Here is a 14,884-nt window from a genome sequence, read left to right as displayed (position 1 = left end):
AATAAATAAAAATCTTTAAGAAAAAATAGAGAGAGTGAAGAGAGAGAGAGAGAGAGAGAGAGAGAGAGAGAGAGAGTGTGTGTGTGTGTGTGTGTGTGTGTGTGTGTGTGTGTGTGTGTAAAAGTAAAGCTAGCTGAGCAAGCCAATAAGCTGCAGTCCTCCATGGCCTCTTCATCAGCTCCTGGATGTAGGTACTTGCCCTGCTTCAGTTCCTCCCTGACTTTAGATGGACTATGATGTGGAGCTGTAAGCTGACATAAACTGTTATGGTGCTTTAGCACAGAAGTAGAAAGCCCCACTAAGACCAGAGTCCATTGTTTGCTTTTCTGCTCTATGTGGATGAATCAGAACATGTATCAGCATGGCCCGAGTTGGGGGGAGTATCTGAAAGCAAGACTTTCTAAGTTCTCAGTATAGTTCCTTAAGACAGCCAGTTTATGAGACTGGAGAAAGGGCTCAGCAATTGCAGCTCTTGCAGAGGTTTGCAGATTGGTTACCAATACCCACCCACGTTGGGCACCTCATAACTATCAAAACTCCAGCTTCAAGGGATCTGACACCCTGTTTAGTACTTTGCAAGCACCCACACATAAGTGTACAAACAAACTCAAATACATACACATTGATAAAAATAAACCTTTAAAAACAAAAGTAGGTATAGAGAAATTGATTCAGTAGTGTTGACATATTATAAAAGAGGAGTGGTAATAGTGTCACACAGTAAGGTGGTGTTATCTTCTTTGATGGATTTCTTGTAGGTGAGCCACATATAATTTGCTATTAACAATTGGTGCTAGAGGCCAAAACCATTAGTTACACACTGGGATTCAATTTTTTTTTTCTCCTTCTCAATTTCCTTTTTATTATTTCCTCCTCATTAGGCTTTTTCTCTCCATGGATCCTGTTCATGGAGAAATTTCCCGGGCTATGAGGAATCGTGGACTCGAAATCTACATTTCAGGAGAAGGGGATGGAAGCATCCCAGATAACCTGGATTTGAAAGTTCTGCTTCACAGCCTTGGGTTGGTGGGGGACAGTGTGTGTGACATCCTCTTGTCTCTGCACACAGGGGTCCAGAACATTGTTAGAGGTGAGCTTCTTGACTTCAGGACCTTTACAGTTACAGTCCTACAGCAATTCATGGTGCTCCATTGGGTCTATAGTCTAGGAGTTCTCACAGTTGGTATACAGTGAAATAGAAGTGATCAAGATAGCTTGTTTAAAATGTAATATCCAAATGTAATACCTCAAGAAATAGAGTTCTGCTTATCTAGGGAAAGTGTAGCTGTCAGGATGTTAAGCTACATAGGAAGGAGCTACAGAGATGGCTCAGTGGTTACATGCACTTGCTTTTCCAAAGGACTGGCATTTGGTTCCCAGCACCCTGTCGGTGGACTCAATTCCAGTTCCAGAGAATCTGTCACCCTTCTGCCTCTTTGGGCACCCACACTTGATGGATAGATTGATACATATACACATAATTAAAATAATAATGAATACATGCTTCTGCAACAGGGACCATTTGCTGAGTAATATGCTTTATGCTTGATATTCAAGAGCTTTGACTTCATATCCTGGGTCACTATTGCCCCCGTGAAGGGGAAATGAGGTAGAAACTTTGAGTTGAAGCAGCTCTACTTTTTGTCATTGTTTCTTTACAATAAAAGGATGAATGGTAATAAGTGAAATACTATTTACTGAGCAATTGTTGCATGCTGGGTACAGTTCAGTTTGTCTGTTCTGCATGCATGTTTCCCTGTCACAGCTGAGGCTTAGGGGTTGATAATTTGTCAGAATTAGTTATACTGACAGTTGGGATTTTAAAGTAGGCCTATTTTCCTTTGTATGGGTCATGCTTATTTTGCCATCCTTGGTGTGTATCCGCTTGAGATTTTTACATGTGACACCTGTAAAAGAGTTCTCAGATAAGCTGCCGGCAGTCTATAAGAGGGAAAGCAGATGAGGGGGAGAAATAAGAGTATCTGTTGTGCCCTCAGAAGACCCTAGCTATAATGAAAATATGGGGTTAGGAGTCAGTGTACAGAAGAATAAGGACATATTTATCAGTTTTTAATCAAAGGTTTTAGAAGAGACTGATCACACATACAACAATGTTTTATTTTTATAGGATCTCCAACATCATCTATTTCAACTCTCAGTCAGACAGCCATACTCATTGTTCAGTACCTAAAGCGAGGTCTGAGTTTAGACAAAGCCTTTTGTGAAGCATGCTGGGATGTGTATGTCTGCTCTCAGCACTCAGCAGCAAACAGGAAGGTAATGTGAATGTTTTATACCACTGTTTACGTTGTAACTCTGAGGTAGAGGAAATTACCTTTGAGGATAGCAACTTTTAAGAGAGTTCATTGCTATTTTGTTCCAGTTAAAGATTTATATCTAGGTTCTTTTTTGGAAATTCATTTAAATGTAAGTATTCCTTTTCTGAGACATTAACAAAACAATTGATGTTGTCCAAGTATTGATTGCTGTGTGAGCCTTGAAATCTGTTGGTTATTTTTATAACATGATCAGTGCTCTTGACTATGTGTTTCACATTTGACAGCTTGTGCAGGCTTTGCTGGAAAGTCATACTTCGTCTTTGAAAGCTCGGGAAACCTGGGGACATGCCATTCTTGCCACAGGGCTGTGGCCAGATTCTGTGCCTTCAGCTCTCTTTGCGACAGAAGATTCTCGCCTTTCTGTTGTCCGAAGTGAAGGGCAGATCCTGGCATACTGTCTCAACAGGATGAGCCTGAAAACTAGCAGCTGGACCAGGTCAGCAGAGTCTTTAGTGTGTTCTCTTGGATAGATTTTGCTTTTGTGGAGAATGGTGAGCCCAGCATTTGTGACCACTTATTATCACATTTTTACTGTTTATCCTTATAATTATCAGTCCCATTTATTTAGAAGTTTTCCTAGACTGATGAGCCAGATTTTCTTGTTTTGGCTGTTGTATGCTCATAGACAGCAACCAATCAGAATGTATATGCACATTACTAGGCAGGGCCTTTGTCATACTGAGCATATTTCTGCCACGTAGCTATACCCTGTTCCTAACTGTATTTCAGTTATTGTTTGTCTTAACCTCTTCATCTCTTTGATATGATATTTGCAAAACCATTATCCTTGGTTTTTTTGAAATGCCATGTGATAGACTGTTCTAATTCTAACTTTTCTCATTCTGTGAGTTCCAGGAGTCAGCCTCTTACTTTGCAAGACTTAGAGAACATTATGCAGACTTGTAGCCCTGAGAACCTGACATTTGGTGCCGTGAAAGTGGATACTTACTGGGTCGATGAACCAGAGGTTTTAGCTATGGCTGTTAAATTGCTCATAGAAAGAGCAACCAATCAGGATTGGATGCTCAGAGTTAAATGGCTTTGTCATTTGGCCAAGAATATACCACAGGGTCTTGGTGAGTAGCAAAGCTTGAATTGTCCAGTGGAGGGGTTTACATATGCTTCCCTTGTTTGAGTGCTTTGGCAGACAACAGTCTGTGACTATACTGTTGGATTATAGCTGGGAAACAGCAAAAAAAATTGTGTTGTTTATAAAGCTATTAAATTACGGAGAAATTTGCTCCTTATATATTTAGAGAAATGTCTCAATGTTTCAGAGTTTGTCTTTTTCAGTTAAAAAGGAAAATATGTGCCTCATTTTCCTTTTCTTTTCTTTTTTTTTTTTTTTTTTTTTCTTCAAGACAGGATTTCTGTGTAGCCCTGGCCGCCCTGGAAGTAGCTCTGTAGCCCAGGCTGGCCTGGAACTCACAGATCTGCTTGCCTGTGCTTCCCAAGCACTGGGATTAAAGGCGTGCACCACCATGCCCAGCTGCATCATATTACTTTTTCACTTAAACATTTTTTCTTTCTTTACAAACATGTTTGTTTGAGGAAGGTCTCATTATGTAGGTCTGGCTGGCCTAGAACTCAAAAAGGTCTAACCAGCCTCTGCCTACCAAGTGCTGGGACTAAAGTCGTGTTTTTCATGTTGGTGCTGCTAGGTACTTGCTTAATTTGTCATCTGTTCAAAGCATGAAAAAGACAGTAACCCTGAAAACACCTACATTATAAAGTGTAGGACGTAGAATTTCCTGGTACTGCATCATTCATATGCCTTGTAAGCAAAGTGGGAGCTCCAGGATTGCTTTCACTGCCAACACCAAGGAGACAGGAGGGTGCCTGGGACTTGTTGGCCAAGCAGTGTAACCTAATTGGTAAACTTCGGACAAACAAGAGACCCATCTCATAGGAGGTAGATGGTCCTGACACCCAAGAGTGTCCTATGGCTTTCCCATACAGCTGTGGACCTGCACACATACCCATTAAACAATGTCAACCTTAGTAATTAAATGTATATGAACCTGCTGCTTCCTGAGAACTTATAGATAATACATATCTCTTGTTTGGTGACACTGGTAATCTAAACTAAGTATCTATAGAGGGATTTATGATGTTTTTATCTGCATTGTTTTATATGATTGGCAGAGAGAATAACACAAATGAACAGAACATAAAGTCTTTGAAGTTCAGTGACTTCTAAATCCCAGTGCTTTATTGGCCCTAGACACAATTCAATCACTTTTGTGTAGCTGCTGTTTGACTGTTTTCACCATTGCAGAAAGTTCATTTGGGCAGTACGGCATTGGGCCTTAACTATGCCTCTCATTCCACAGAGTCAGTGCAGATTCTTCTGGAAGCCAATGCCACTGCTCTTAGAAATTTTTACTCGAATTCCCTCTCATCTGGGGTCAGTAATGTCTTGAAAATATTACAGACAAATATAACAGGTACGTATCTGCTTTTCGTTTCTGTCTCTAAAAGCTTGAGGGAAAGACCTTCGCAGCTCCCACCATCACCATGGTTTTCAGAAGACTTAATATATGCAGATGCAAACTATCCTCAGAACTGTTGATTGTCTATCATCTGAAGGGAGTTTAAGAATAATGGCATACTAAAAAGAACCTGGGAATGTAAAGATGAGTCAGCTATGTAAGAGAGTGACTGGTAGAGAATGAGAAGATATAAGATTTTTGTTTTTCTGTGGTCTCTTTCACTTTGAAGGTTTGTTTGTTTACTGTTACATTAACTAGAAGAGTTTTCAGCATAAAACATTTGACTTGAAGGGAAATCTACACAGGTTCATTTGCTTCAGATAATACAAATCCTTGATGATGAGAGTTAGCTTATAACATTTCTTCTTTTGATAATTAAGTGTTCATTTGAAAGCTGGGATCACATGTCCACACTGACTTGCCTGGCTAGTTCTGGTTTTGAGATGGACTCTTAATTCAGGTGGGTGCTTTGGCCTGACCACAAACAGTTCTTCTGCCTTAACCTCTTCAGTAGCTGGGACTTGATAATTATTACCAGGCCTGATCAGTGAAATGTTTTAAGTGAAGTAATCTTGAATTGTTTTATTTCTGAAAGCCGAAAGTGTTATATTCTGAGGTAGGAGGAGATTTTGGGACTCACGGGTGTTTGATTTTGAGAGGAAGTAGTAAAGAAGCTGCTAGATTGATACTGCAGTGCCATAGACTGAAGCCTACAGTTGTTTATTCTCCCCCTGAGCCATCATGTGGTCAACATGAAGCAGTGAAAATAGTCTACTAAGACTTGCTCAACCAGGCATGTTAATTGCATAATTCTTTTCTTTTTCTTTAAACTAGATGACTTTGTGATCCCTCTGGACCCCCGGTGGAATATGCAGGCTTTGGACATCATTAGAAATTCAGTGGACTTTGATCCACAAGCAGACCAGTCTCAACAGCTCTTTGCCCTTTTAGAATCAGTTGCAAACAAGTAGGTGAAACCTATGGCTCAAGGCACTTTCTCTCATGGCTTTATCCATTATATATATCAAGTACTGGTTATGTGGCCTTTAGTTTTATAAAACAAACAGTAGGTGTTAGATGCCTTTTTCAGTCAATCAACATTAGTGATGGGCTTTTTGTTGTTGTTGTCTGAGACAGGGTTTCTCTGTAGCTCAGCTGTCCTGCAACCAGCTCTTGTAGACCAGGTTGGACTCACACACAGAGATCTGGCAGGCATCATCATCATCATCATCATCATCATTATTGGTTTATTATTACAGTGTTCTGTCTGCATATATGTTTGCATGCCATAAGAGGGCACCAGATCTTGTGAGCAACCATGTGGTTGCTGCTCACCTCTGAAAGAGCAGCCAGTGCTCTTAACCTCTGAGCCATCACTCCAACCCTGCTGGGCATTATTTTAAAGTTAATCTCTTATCTCAGGGTAGTTGTGTTTCTTCTGCTTATACGTTCCAGTAACCTCCCATTAACCTACTCATTTTCTCAGACGTTTATCTGCTTCCGTTTTCATCCTCAGATATAGCAGAATGGAATAGGAATGACCCCTTCAACTTAAGTAAACACACATGGGAATTTACATGGTTTAATGCATTTTCCCTAACTTTTTATTGCAATTGGGGGGGTGGTCAGGGAAGTTTTTGGTTTTGTTTTATATCCAAATTAACCATTAATGTGCTATTTTTAAAAATAAATATATAATTGAAATGCAGCAAGTATTACATAAAGGTATGCTAATAATGAGCATGTGATTTTGATGGATTTTCATAAGGTGAGCCCATGAGTATGATTATGTCACTAATGCAATGATAGTCACAATGCAGAGTTCAGATTAATGTCCAGTAAGGTAGAACAATAGAGTGGGATCCAGTGTTTGCCATCTACCTGCCTTCTTGGCACCCTTTCTCTCTAGTCCAGAATTTACAGAGACAGACGAGGAATGGGCTAAATGAAGGGACTAATGCTCCAAGGTTCAGACTATTTCTGGATGATGGTTATGAGTCAGTGGTAGACTATTTACCTGGTGTGCTAAATGCACAGTTTGGTACCAGTACTAAATCCCCCCCAACCCAACAACAACAACAACAAAAAAAAAAAAACAAACAAACAAACAAAAAACTTTGTTAATTCAAAAGAAGTTCTGTTAACCAGTGAGCAACTATTTCATTCCAGGACAATTCTCTATCTTGACCGGGAAAAGAGGATTTTCACTGAAGCAAATTTGGTGTCTGTTGGTAGTAAAAAGTTAAGAAGCAGTGTTTTGAGGATGTCTTTTGAATTCCATAAAGGTAAAAAGCATTTTCCCTTTTGTATTCTGGTTATGCTGCTGCTGGAGTTAGACATACTCAGCAGCTGCTGCTTTCAGATTTATTTTGATATATTGGCTTGATATGAACTCTATCCCTTTATTCACTACTGATGAGTGGCATTTACTGAACACTGATTATCCCAGGTGCTCAGCTAAATGCTGTTTACATGTCTTCACAGTATATCTCTGAAGCTAAGTATGTTCTCATCTCATAAACTAGGAACATGAGAACCATAGAAGTTCAAGATCGCATATTTAGCAGGTTGAAGATCTAGCACTTCAAAAGCAGGTTTCTTGGCCCAGAATACCTGTCAGAAGCAATTGATTGTATGGGAGTCAGCAATTATCTTTTACTTAGTTATTGTAAAACAAAATGACAGCTATGCCATTAAAAAAAAATCAAAACTATATGAGAATATAGATATTTTAAAAGCTCATTTTTTATTTTAGTGATCTGAAAGTCCAGCCCCCAAGCCACTACCCAGGTAATTCAGAGAAGACTTTTCAGGAGCAGTGATTAAAGATTTCTATAATAAATTCACACATGATCTGAGGGTCAATTTCTTTTATTATTCTGCAACTCTGACCTTGTACATATCTGTAAAGTTTTTAACTTATGATCCATTTACAGAAACATTCAGTCTAGTTTGAACTTGTTCTGAGGTGAAAATTAGCTAATTGTGTATAATTTCAGTAAAAGGAACAAAGCAGATTTTTAAGTGTCTTACAATCCTTGTGGGACAATAGATCTAGTTTTGAAGCATATCCTAGTATATTTTCTATATATCAAAATTATATAGCTTAATGAGAAGTCATCTTCCTAACCATCCACAGACATGTGCCCATGAGATTGAGATAAAGTCATGAGATGAAACACTACAATGCAGGTTCTGGGGAGACACCATAGCTCCTTTTGCAGGTGTGAAATTACAGACAGGAGCAACTGTTTCCAGAGTCACTGTTCCCACAGGCCATGGTTGGGCAGGATTCTCCTCCATGAGAGAATCATTCCTTTGGTAGCTTGACATCTGAACACTATTTGTCACCTGCTGCAACTCCCACGGCCTCTGGCAATTTTTGTCAACGTAGACTAGAGTCATTTGAGGGGCAACCTAAATTAAGAAAATTTGGGCCCAAGGGCAAGCCTTTGGAAATTTTTCTAGATGAAATGTGAACTGAAAGTTGTAAGCCAAATAAATATTGCTTTGGTCATGTTTTATCAGTGTTTTGTGTTTGGTTAATTTTTTAAACTAATTACATATACATATATACATGTATTTTGCTTGCATATGTGTATGTGTACCACATGCAACCATGGTGCCCTGGGAGGTCAGAAGACAGCATCAGATCCCATGGAAATGGAGTTATAGCCAGATAACAGCTGTCATGTGACAAACCTATATCATCCGAAAAAGTAGCAATCAATGTTAACTGCTGAGACATCTCTCTGGCCCAGTTTTTTTTTGTTTTTTGGGTTTTTTTGTTTTGTGTGTGTAAATACAAGTATAAAATACATAATTTTGCTGTGTAGTTACTGGGACATTATTTATATCTGTAGGTATTATATGCCTAATCTGCAGATTTTCTTTAATACATACAAAATATGCTTTTTATTTTTCAACTTTCTAAGACCTACTAGAGATAACAAAATCTACATTATAATTTATTTTTAAAATGTCTGAAGATTAATGGAATGTTCTTGTTTTATTTGTGTTAACTCTAAGATCCAGAGAGCTATCATAGTCTGCCTCATGAAATTGTGGCCAATCTTGCTGCTTTTTTTGAGCTTTGTGATGCCCTAATCCTGCTCTGGGTACAGTCTCCCCAAGGGATAGTTCCTGATGCCCATGTTAATAAGGTGAGCCCATGCGTTTACAAAACTTCATTGTTTGTACATAGTACATTTTAACATGTATATGCTTGTAAAACCATTATAACAATTAAGATAGTAAGATGCTTATTTTCATCCCTTAAAACCTTCCTTGTGTCCTTTTGCATTTTTTTCCCCTCTCTTTACCCATACCTGTAATCATGTATCAAAAAACACAGAAAGATCTTGTTTGTATGGCTGTATCTGTCAATGTTTTGGGGGTTTGTTTGTTTGTTTGTTTGTTTTTGGAGACAGTTTCTCTGTGTAATAGTCCTGGCTGTCCTGGAACTTGCTCTGTAGACCAGGCTGATCTGAAACTCACAGAGATCTTCCTGCCTCTGCCTCTCAAGGATTAAAGTATATGCCACCACTGTCCGGCTGTATCTGTCAATGTTAAGGGCCATTTAGGAACTGACATACAGAATATCAAATAGTCTGTTAACATGAATGATATATTTTAGTAGAAGTAGCCATTGTTCAAAATTGAAATTGGTGAGAAGAAAGCTGCGTTTCCTGTCTGCTTCTATAGTTAGTCTCATTTAAATCTGTGATGTACAGCTGGCTTCCTGTAGTTCAGGAGGTTGAAAAGGAAGTGATATTGCTTATGACCGGGATGTTCTTTGGTGGCAGTTCATAACCCTGACAGGTTTGCGTAGACTGAGCACCAGTGTTGAACTTCTGCAATACATTACTGGTCTAGTTTTACTTGTGTTTGTATTGATAATTTGAAAATGCTGGTCATTGAGTTGATGTGCTTTCCCCTATAAGTAAAAAGTCATAAATTTCATCAGAAAAATTTAAGCATTAGGAAATTGTTTACCTCTTGGTTTTCTTTGCAAGCTCCAGTTTTGTTGTTGGGAACAAATATACTTCACCCTCTGTGTATCATCCTGGATCCATATCCACAGATGGAACTTTCAGTCCAAAATAATACTTTTTTTTTTTTTCTCTTTCTTCCTTGGCTATTTAGTGAGTTGGGCTATTGTAAGCTTTGTGAAACTCTATCAATCCCCTCAAATTTAAAAAAAAAAAAAAAAAGTGCTTTTGTACTGAAGATGTACAAACCTTTTTTGTTTTGTCATTCTTTTTTTCTTAAGATTTTTTTATTTATATGTGTGAATATTTTGCTTTTGTGTATGTATACACTGACTGCATGTGTGCCTCATGCTAGAAGGTACCAGATCCCCTAGAATTGTAGCTACAAAGTTACGTGTGGGTGCTATGCAAGTGCTCTTAACCACAGAGCCATCACCTCTCTAGCTCTATGTCCTTATTTGTGAATACAGTGTAACAAGTTTACATAGCATTTGCATTATGCATTTTGCATTATGTCTTATAGGTAGTCTAGAAATGATTTAACATATACTTGAAGGTAAGTGCAGGTCATAAGCAAACATGCTAATTTATATGAGAGACATAACCATACTCTGAAGTCCAGAAGGAATCCTTGGAACCTGTCTCCTGAATTCAGTGAGGAGCAATTATATTTCAAATGTTTGTTGCTGTCTTTTTCTTTTCTTTGATGGGTCCCCTGCCTCCAGTTTGGATCTTTGGGACTTACCCAGAACCTGATGTGTCGTAGGCAAGTGCTCTACCACTAAGCTAAATCCCTATCCTCCAAATATTTTTCTCAATGGGAAAGGTTTACTTTGTGTGTGTTCAATATGAGTTTTGCCACCAGTTATATCTAATCAGTTTATCGGTCTTTTTTTCTTTTAATTTGGTCATTAATTTAAATTTCAGTTCATTTAAAAAAGTAAATACTGTGCTATGAAACTTCTAAAGGTAACCCCTAAAGGAAAAAAATCTTAGTGAAGCCACTTGGACGATGCATAAATTATGCTAGCTAATTGTAACAGCTGAATTTTGAAAATGAGCAAGATAATAGAAAAGAATAAGCTCTACAGACATGTGGAAACCAGAAGAGCTGGGAAAGTTGTATCTGTAGCAGCTATTAAAGGGTGGGTATAAATGGAGATATCAGTGAAATAAGAATTCAAAATAGCTCCAGTTGCTAGTTAGTAAGAAGAGAAGTTAATGGCACCTGACCTGCAGCAGAGCAGCTACAGGGACATTTGGCAGTTTCCCAAAAAAAAAAAAAGGCATCTATACCTTAAAGAAAATTGGTTCTATGGTAAATTAAAATACCCTGGTACAAAGAGAAGACTTTTGCCAGTTTAACCTTATACTACTCATGTTAGGCTCTCTTGAATTTTATTTTAGGTCTTTGGTGTTTGAGATAAGGTTTCACTTTGTAACCCAGGCTGGCCTTGAACTCAAAATCCTGCTTTCCCAAGTGCTAGGATTACTGATTTGTGCCACCATTTGAAACGTGTGTGTGTTTTACTGACCAATTGTCATGGTTTATTTTGTTTTAAGATCTTAGGTTCTTTGCAGTGGCGGGACCGGTTTTGGACTGTGGCTGATACTGTGACAGTAGATTCCCCAGGTCTGGCTTTGCTTGCCCTCCACTGGCACTGGGTTTTGAAACATTTAATCCATCAGATCCCCCAACTCCTGGTGAATCATGAAGACAAGTAAGACTTCGGTTTTGAGTTGTAATGTTAATATCGGTAATGTTAAAAGATAAGAGGACTAGAATTAAACCATTTCTTCTTGCTTTTGTGTATTTCCTTGGCATATTAGTAAATGCATTAAGATATAAAAATGCTGGTGGTATCCAGCATTTCCCCTCACTCCTTTTTCCTTTCTTTGAAGATACTATAAAGAGGTACAGACCATCTCTGAGCACATCCACAGTTGTCTGGGCACTCCAGCTGGCAGCTTTGCTGGTGTAAAGAAGCTGCAGGCGTTCCTGGGACGGCCATTTCCTTTTAAGGTACACCTGGAAACATGTGGTCAGTGAAACCCTGGGGTCTCCTGAACCTGGAAGCTCAAGTAGACTTGCTTTTGCTCCAAAACTATTAACCCTTCATTTCACAAGACAATGCTTCTGTTTACTCTTAAGGCTGGGAGGAGCTTTTATTACCTTAAAGTCTGCCAGAGCAACTGGCATTTATAAACTGTCTAGGCTACTGAAAAGAACTACCTTTTTTGCTCCTGAGTCAGCTCTCTCTTGGGTTTTATTTCAGGACAAGCTGGTAGTGGACTGTTTTTCACAGCTGCAAGTCCTCAACAGAGCCCTTGTCATCAGAGAACACCTGCCTGTCTTTGGGGAGTGTGGGTGGCAAGAAGACATTAATCGTCTCCAGGTGGTTGCTTCTGAATGGAATGTGAAAAAAAGTCTTCTACAGGCCTGGGGATTGATCCTCAGAGCTAACATTCTGGATGGTGTCAATCTAGGTAATATTTTCTGGTATTTGGTTTACTAAAGTGTCTTCCTCCCTGTTGCTCATAAAGTTTGCTCCTCAGACTTTAGTCTTTGGACTAAACTTCACAGGTATCATTCAGTTATAGCAGTAGATGTGCAGAAATTAATATGATTTGAATAGGAGAACCTTAAAACCCATGTTGACCAGCCAACTGATGAACTCAGATTAATAGCGGGTAAAGCAGTGCTCCTGGGTGTTGGGCATCTAGACTTAAGACTCCGACAACTTTGTTCTAATACATCTTTCTGATTGGAATTGAAGGTGAATTGAAGACTCTTGTGAACAATCAGTGTTTGGAACTAAAATCCAGAGGACTTTCACGTGACTTTCTAGAGAAAGCACATGAGACTTCTTCCCCATCCCAGCCAGACTTCAGCTCTTTAGTCCACCTCACCAGGCGTGTTCAGCTGTGGCCTGCGACGGAATACCTGGCTATGCTGTGGCAGTACAGAATGACTGCTGATTTTGTAACACAGGCCTGTCTGAGACGGTAAACCTTTTTTCCATTATTCTCTAGAGGAGGACAGATTCTCTTATTACATTGTCTTGTGTTTGTGTCATGAGGAATGATTGCTGAGGCACAGGGAAGTCAAGTCATTGATGTTTCGTAAAACAAATCTCACTAAAAGTGCTTTGATTGCTTTGGCTTCATCCCTAAAACCCATGAGGTGTTCCCCAGTACCACAGGCTCTATGTGTTACACCCTTCCTTAAAAGTAGCTCTCCAGTAGTTTCTTGATAGTTCGAACCCCATCCTCTCCCTGTTTATTTTTGGAATAGGTCAAACAAACACCAACAGATGCATGAGGAGATGGGTCATCACATCACATTTTGTCTTAAGCACACACCAATTGCACCTCAAAAGCTTTGGAATCTTTGGTCTTTGCTGCATTATCCGAAGGTAAAAACTAAAATCTAGAGGGAACTAAGCCTCGTTTTGTCTTGGTTGATTAGATTTCTGTGGCTGGTGGCTTGTGTATTGACTTTCAGAGTTCCATGTTGTAAACTTGAATTTTCAACTTCTGCATTTAACGAAAATGTTATTTTAACTCTTTTTGGGGCAGGGGGTTTGGGGGTGGCCTTGGCTGTCCAGTAACTTACTCTGTAGACAAGGCTGGCCTCCAAACTCACAGACATCCACCTACCTCTGTCTCCTGAATGCTAGGATTAAAGGGGTGTGCCATCACTCCCACTGGCCTACAACTCTTACCACAGAATATGTTTGGTTTCCAATAAATGATGTAATAGTAAAGACTGCTTAAAAATTTCTATTTGGCTAAGAAAAAAGTCTTAGTATTTTCTTACCTCTCATGTTGAATGTGAATTCTGTTAAAATACAGTTAATATAATGTCATTAGAACATCCTTAAATTTTTAAGTCATGTTTTATGTATTTCCTTTGCTGATGTTACAATTGTGTGAGTTATTTTACTTTCTGTACAAGTTTTTAAAGCTTTTCATCTTAGTTTGTAAAACTACAAATAACCTACATAACTTCGCCAAGATGATTGAGGAGTATTGAAATGAGGAATTGCAGGATTAGTACCTTAAAAACACTATTGGGTATTAATGGATGTTAGATGGCAGACTTGATAACTTGATTGATGGAAACTTTTTCAAATATTCTTTCATCTCTAGCTGTCCGCTGAAGAGGTTTCTTGCTTATGGTCAGAGTTATTTAACTCTACGTTTGGGTCTTCCTGGAGCAGTACAGTTACCACAAATCCAGAGTCCTGGCTGATGTGGAGCCCTCTGCCTAATATGCAGCAGCTGGAAGTGCCCAAGTCCCGTTTGGACTCCACAGTGAAGGTTTGTTGGCATAAAAATCATAAAAGTACCTGTTCTTTCTGTGACCTGATTGACTTGCAGAGGTGATTGTGATACTTTATTTTCTGGGAATGTTAAGCATAGTATCCAAATCATGAATGATTTATGTAATATTGAGTTAAAGTCACAACAGTTTTTTTTTTAAAAAGTCATTTAGTTTTGCTGTGTGTGGTAGTGCATGCCAGTAGTCTCAACATTCGGGAGAACAAAATAAGAGAATTACATACTCAAAGCTAGCCTGTGCAACATACGTTGTAAGCTACCAAAGTTTCTAATTTATCCCTAATCATAAAATAATGTGTCCTTGCGTTTACTTATTATCTAAGAATGTGTTCTTTCTTCTTGAGTAAGTCATGAAAATGTGTCCAACTTACTCTTCCTTTTATTTCAGCATACTAGAATTTGTTTACTTTTTAAAAAATATTTTGGGTTTTGGAGACAGCGTCTCACTAAATAGCCTTAGCTGACATGGAACTCACTATACCAACAGCTGGTCTTGAACTCATAGAGATCCAATTGCCTCTGCTTCCTGTGTGCTGGGATTAAAGATGTGTACCATCACACCTGGCCAAAAAAAATTTTTTTTTTAATCTTTGTGGGGTGGGTATGGTATGTGAGTGTGAGTACAAGTACTCAAAGAGGTTATTGGATCCCCTGGAGCTACCACGTGGGTGCTGGGAACTGAACTCAGGTATTCTGGAAGAATAGTGCACATTCTTAA

The 14,884-nt window shown here is 38.9% G+C and overlaps 1 protein-coding gene across 2 annotated transcripts in view; it reads left to right on the top strand.

Moving 5' to 3' along the window:
* Window positions 1-14,884, top strand: part of Mdn1 (midasin AAA ATPase 1) — a 137,743-nt gene that overhangs the window by 70,556 nt on the left and 52,303 nt on the right. For both annotated transcript variants that reach the window (XM_035439939.1, XM_027403424.2), the window contains exons 46-59: window positions 882-1,090; window positions 2,129-2,277; window positions 2,564-2,775; window positions 3,195-3,415; window positions 4,673-4,786; window positions 5,666-5,798; window positions 7,001-7,116; window positions 8,861-8,994; window positions 11,386-11,543; window positions 11,725-11,845; window positions 12,099-12,309; window positions 12,600-12,828; window positions 13,118-13,238; window positions 13,975-14,145. In XM_035439939.1, coding sequence (XP_035295830.1) covers window positions 882-1,090; window positions 2,129-2,277; window positions 2,564-2,775; window positions 3,195-3,415; window positions 4,673-4,786; window positions 5,666-5,798; window positions 7,001-7,116; window positions 8,861-8,994; window positions 11,386-11,543; window positions 11,725-11,845; window positions 12,099-12,309; window positions 12,600-12,828; window positions 13,118-13,238; window positions 13,975-14,145 — 2,299 coding nt within the window. The remainder of the gene's footprint in view (window positions 1-881; window positions 1,091-2,128; window positions 2,278-2,563; window positions 2,776-3,194; window positions 3,416-4,672; window positions 4,787-5,665; window positions 5,799-7,000; window positions 7,117-8,860; window positions 8,995-11,385; window positions 11,544-11,724; window positions 11,846-12,098; window positions 12,310-12,599; window positions 12,829-13,117; window positions 13,239-13,974; window positions 14,146-14,884) is intronic.

This window comes from Cricetulus griseus, chromosome 2 (genome assembly GCF_003668045.3).
Source record: "Cricetulus griseus strain 17A/GY chromosome 2, alternate assembly CriGri-PICRH-1.0, whole genome shotgun sequence".
Classification (NCBI taxonomy): domain Eukaryota; kingdom Metazoa; phylum Chordata; class Mammalia; order Rodentia; family Cricetidae; genus Cricetulus; species Cricetulus griseus.
Note: the sequence above shows the minus strand (reverse complement) of the source record. Positions and strands in the feature narration are given on the sequence as shown.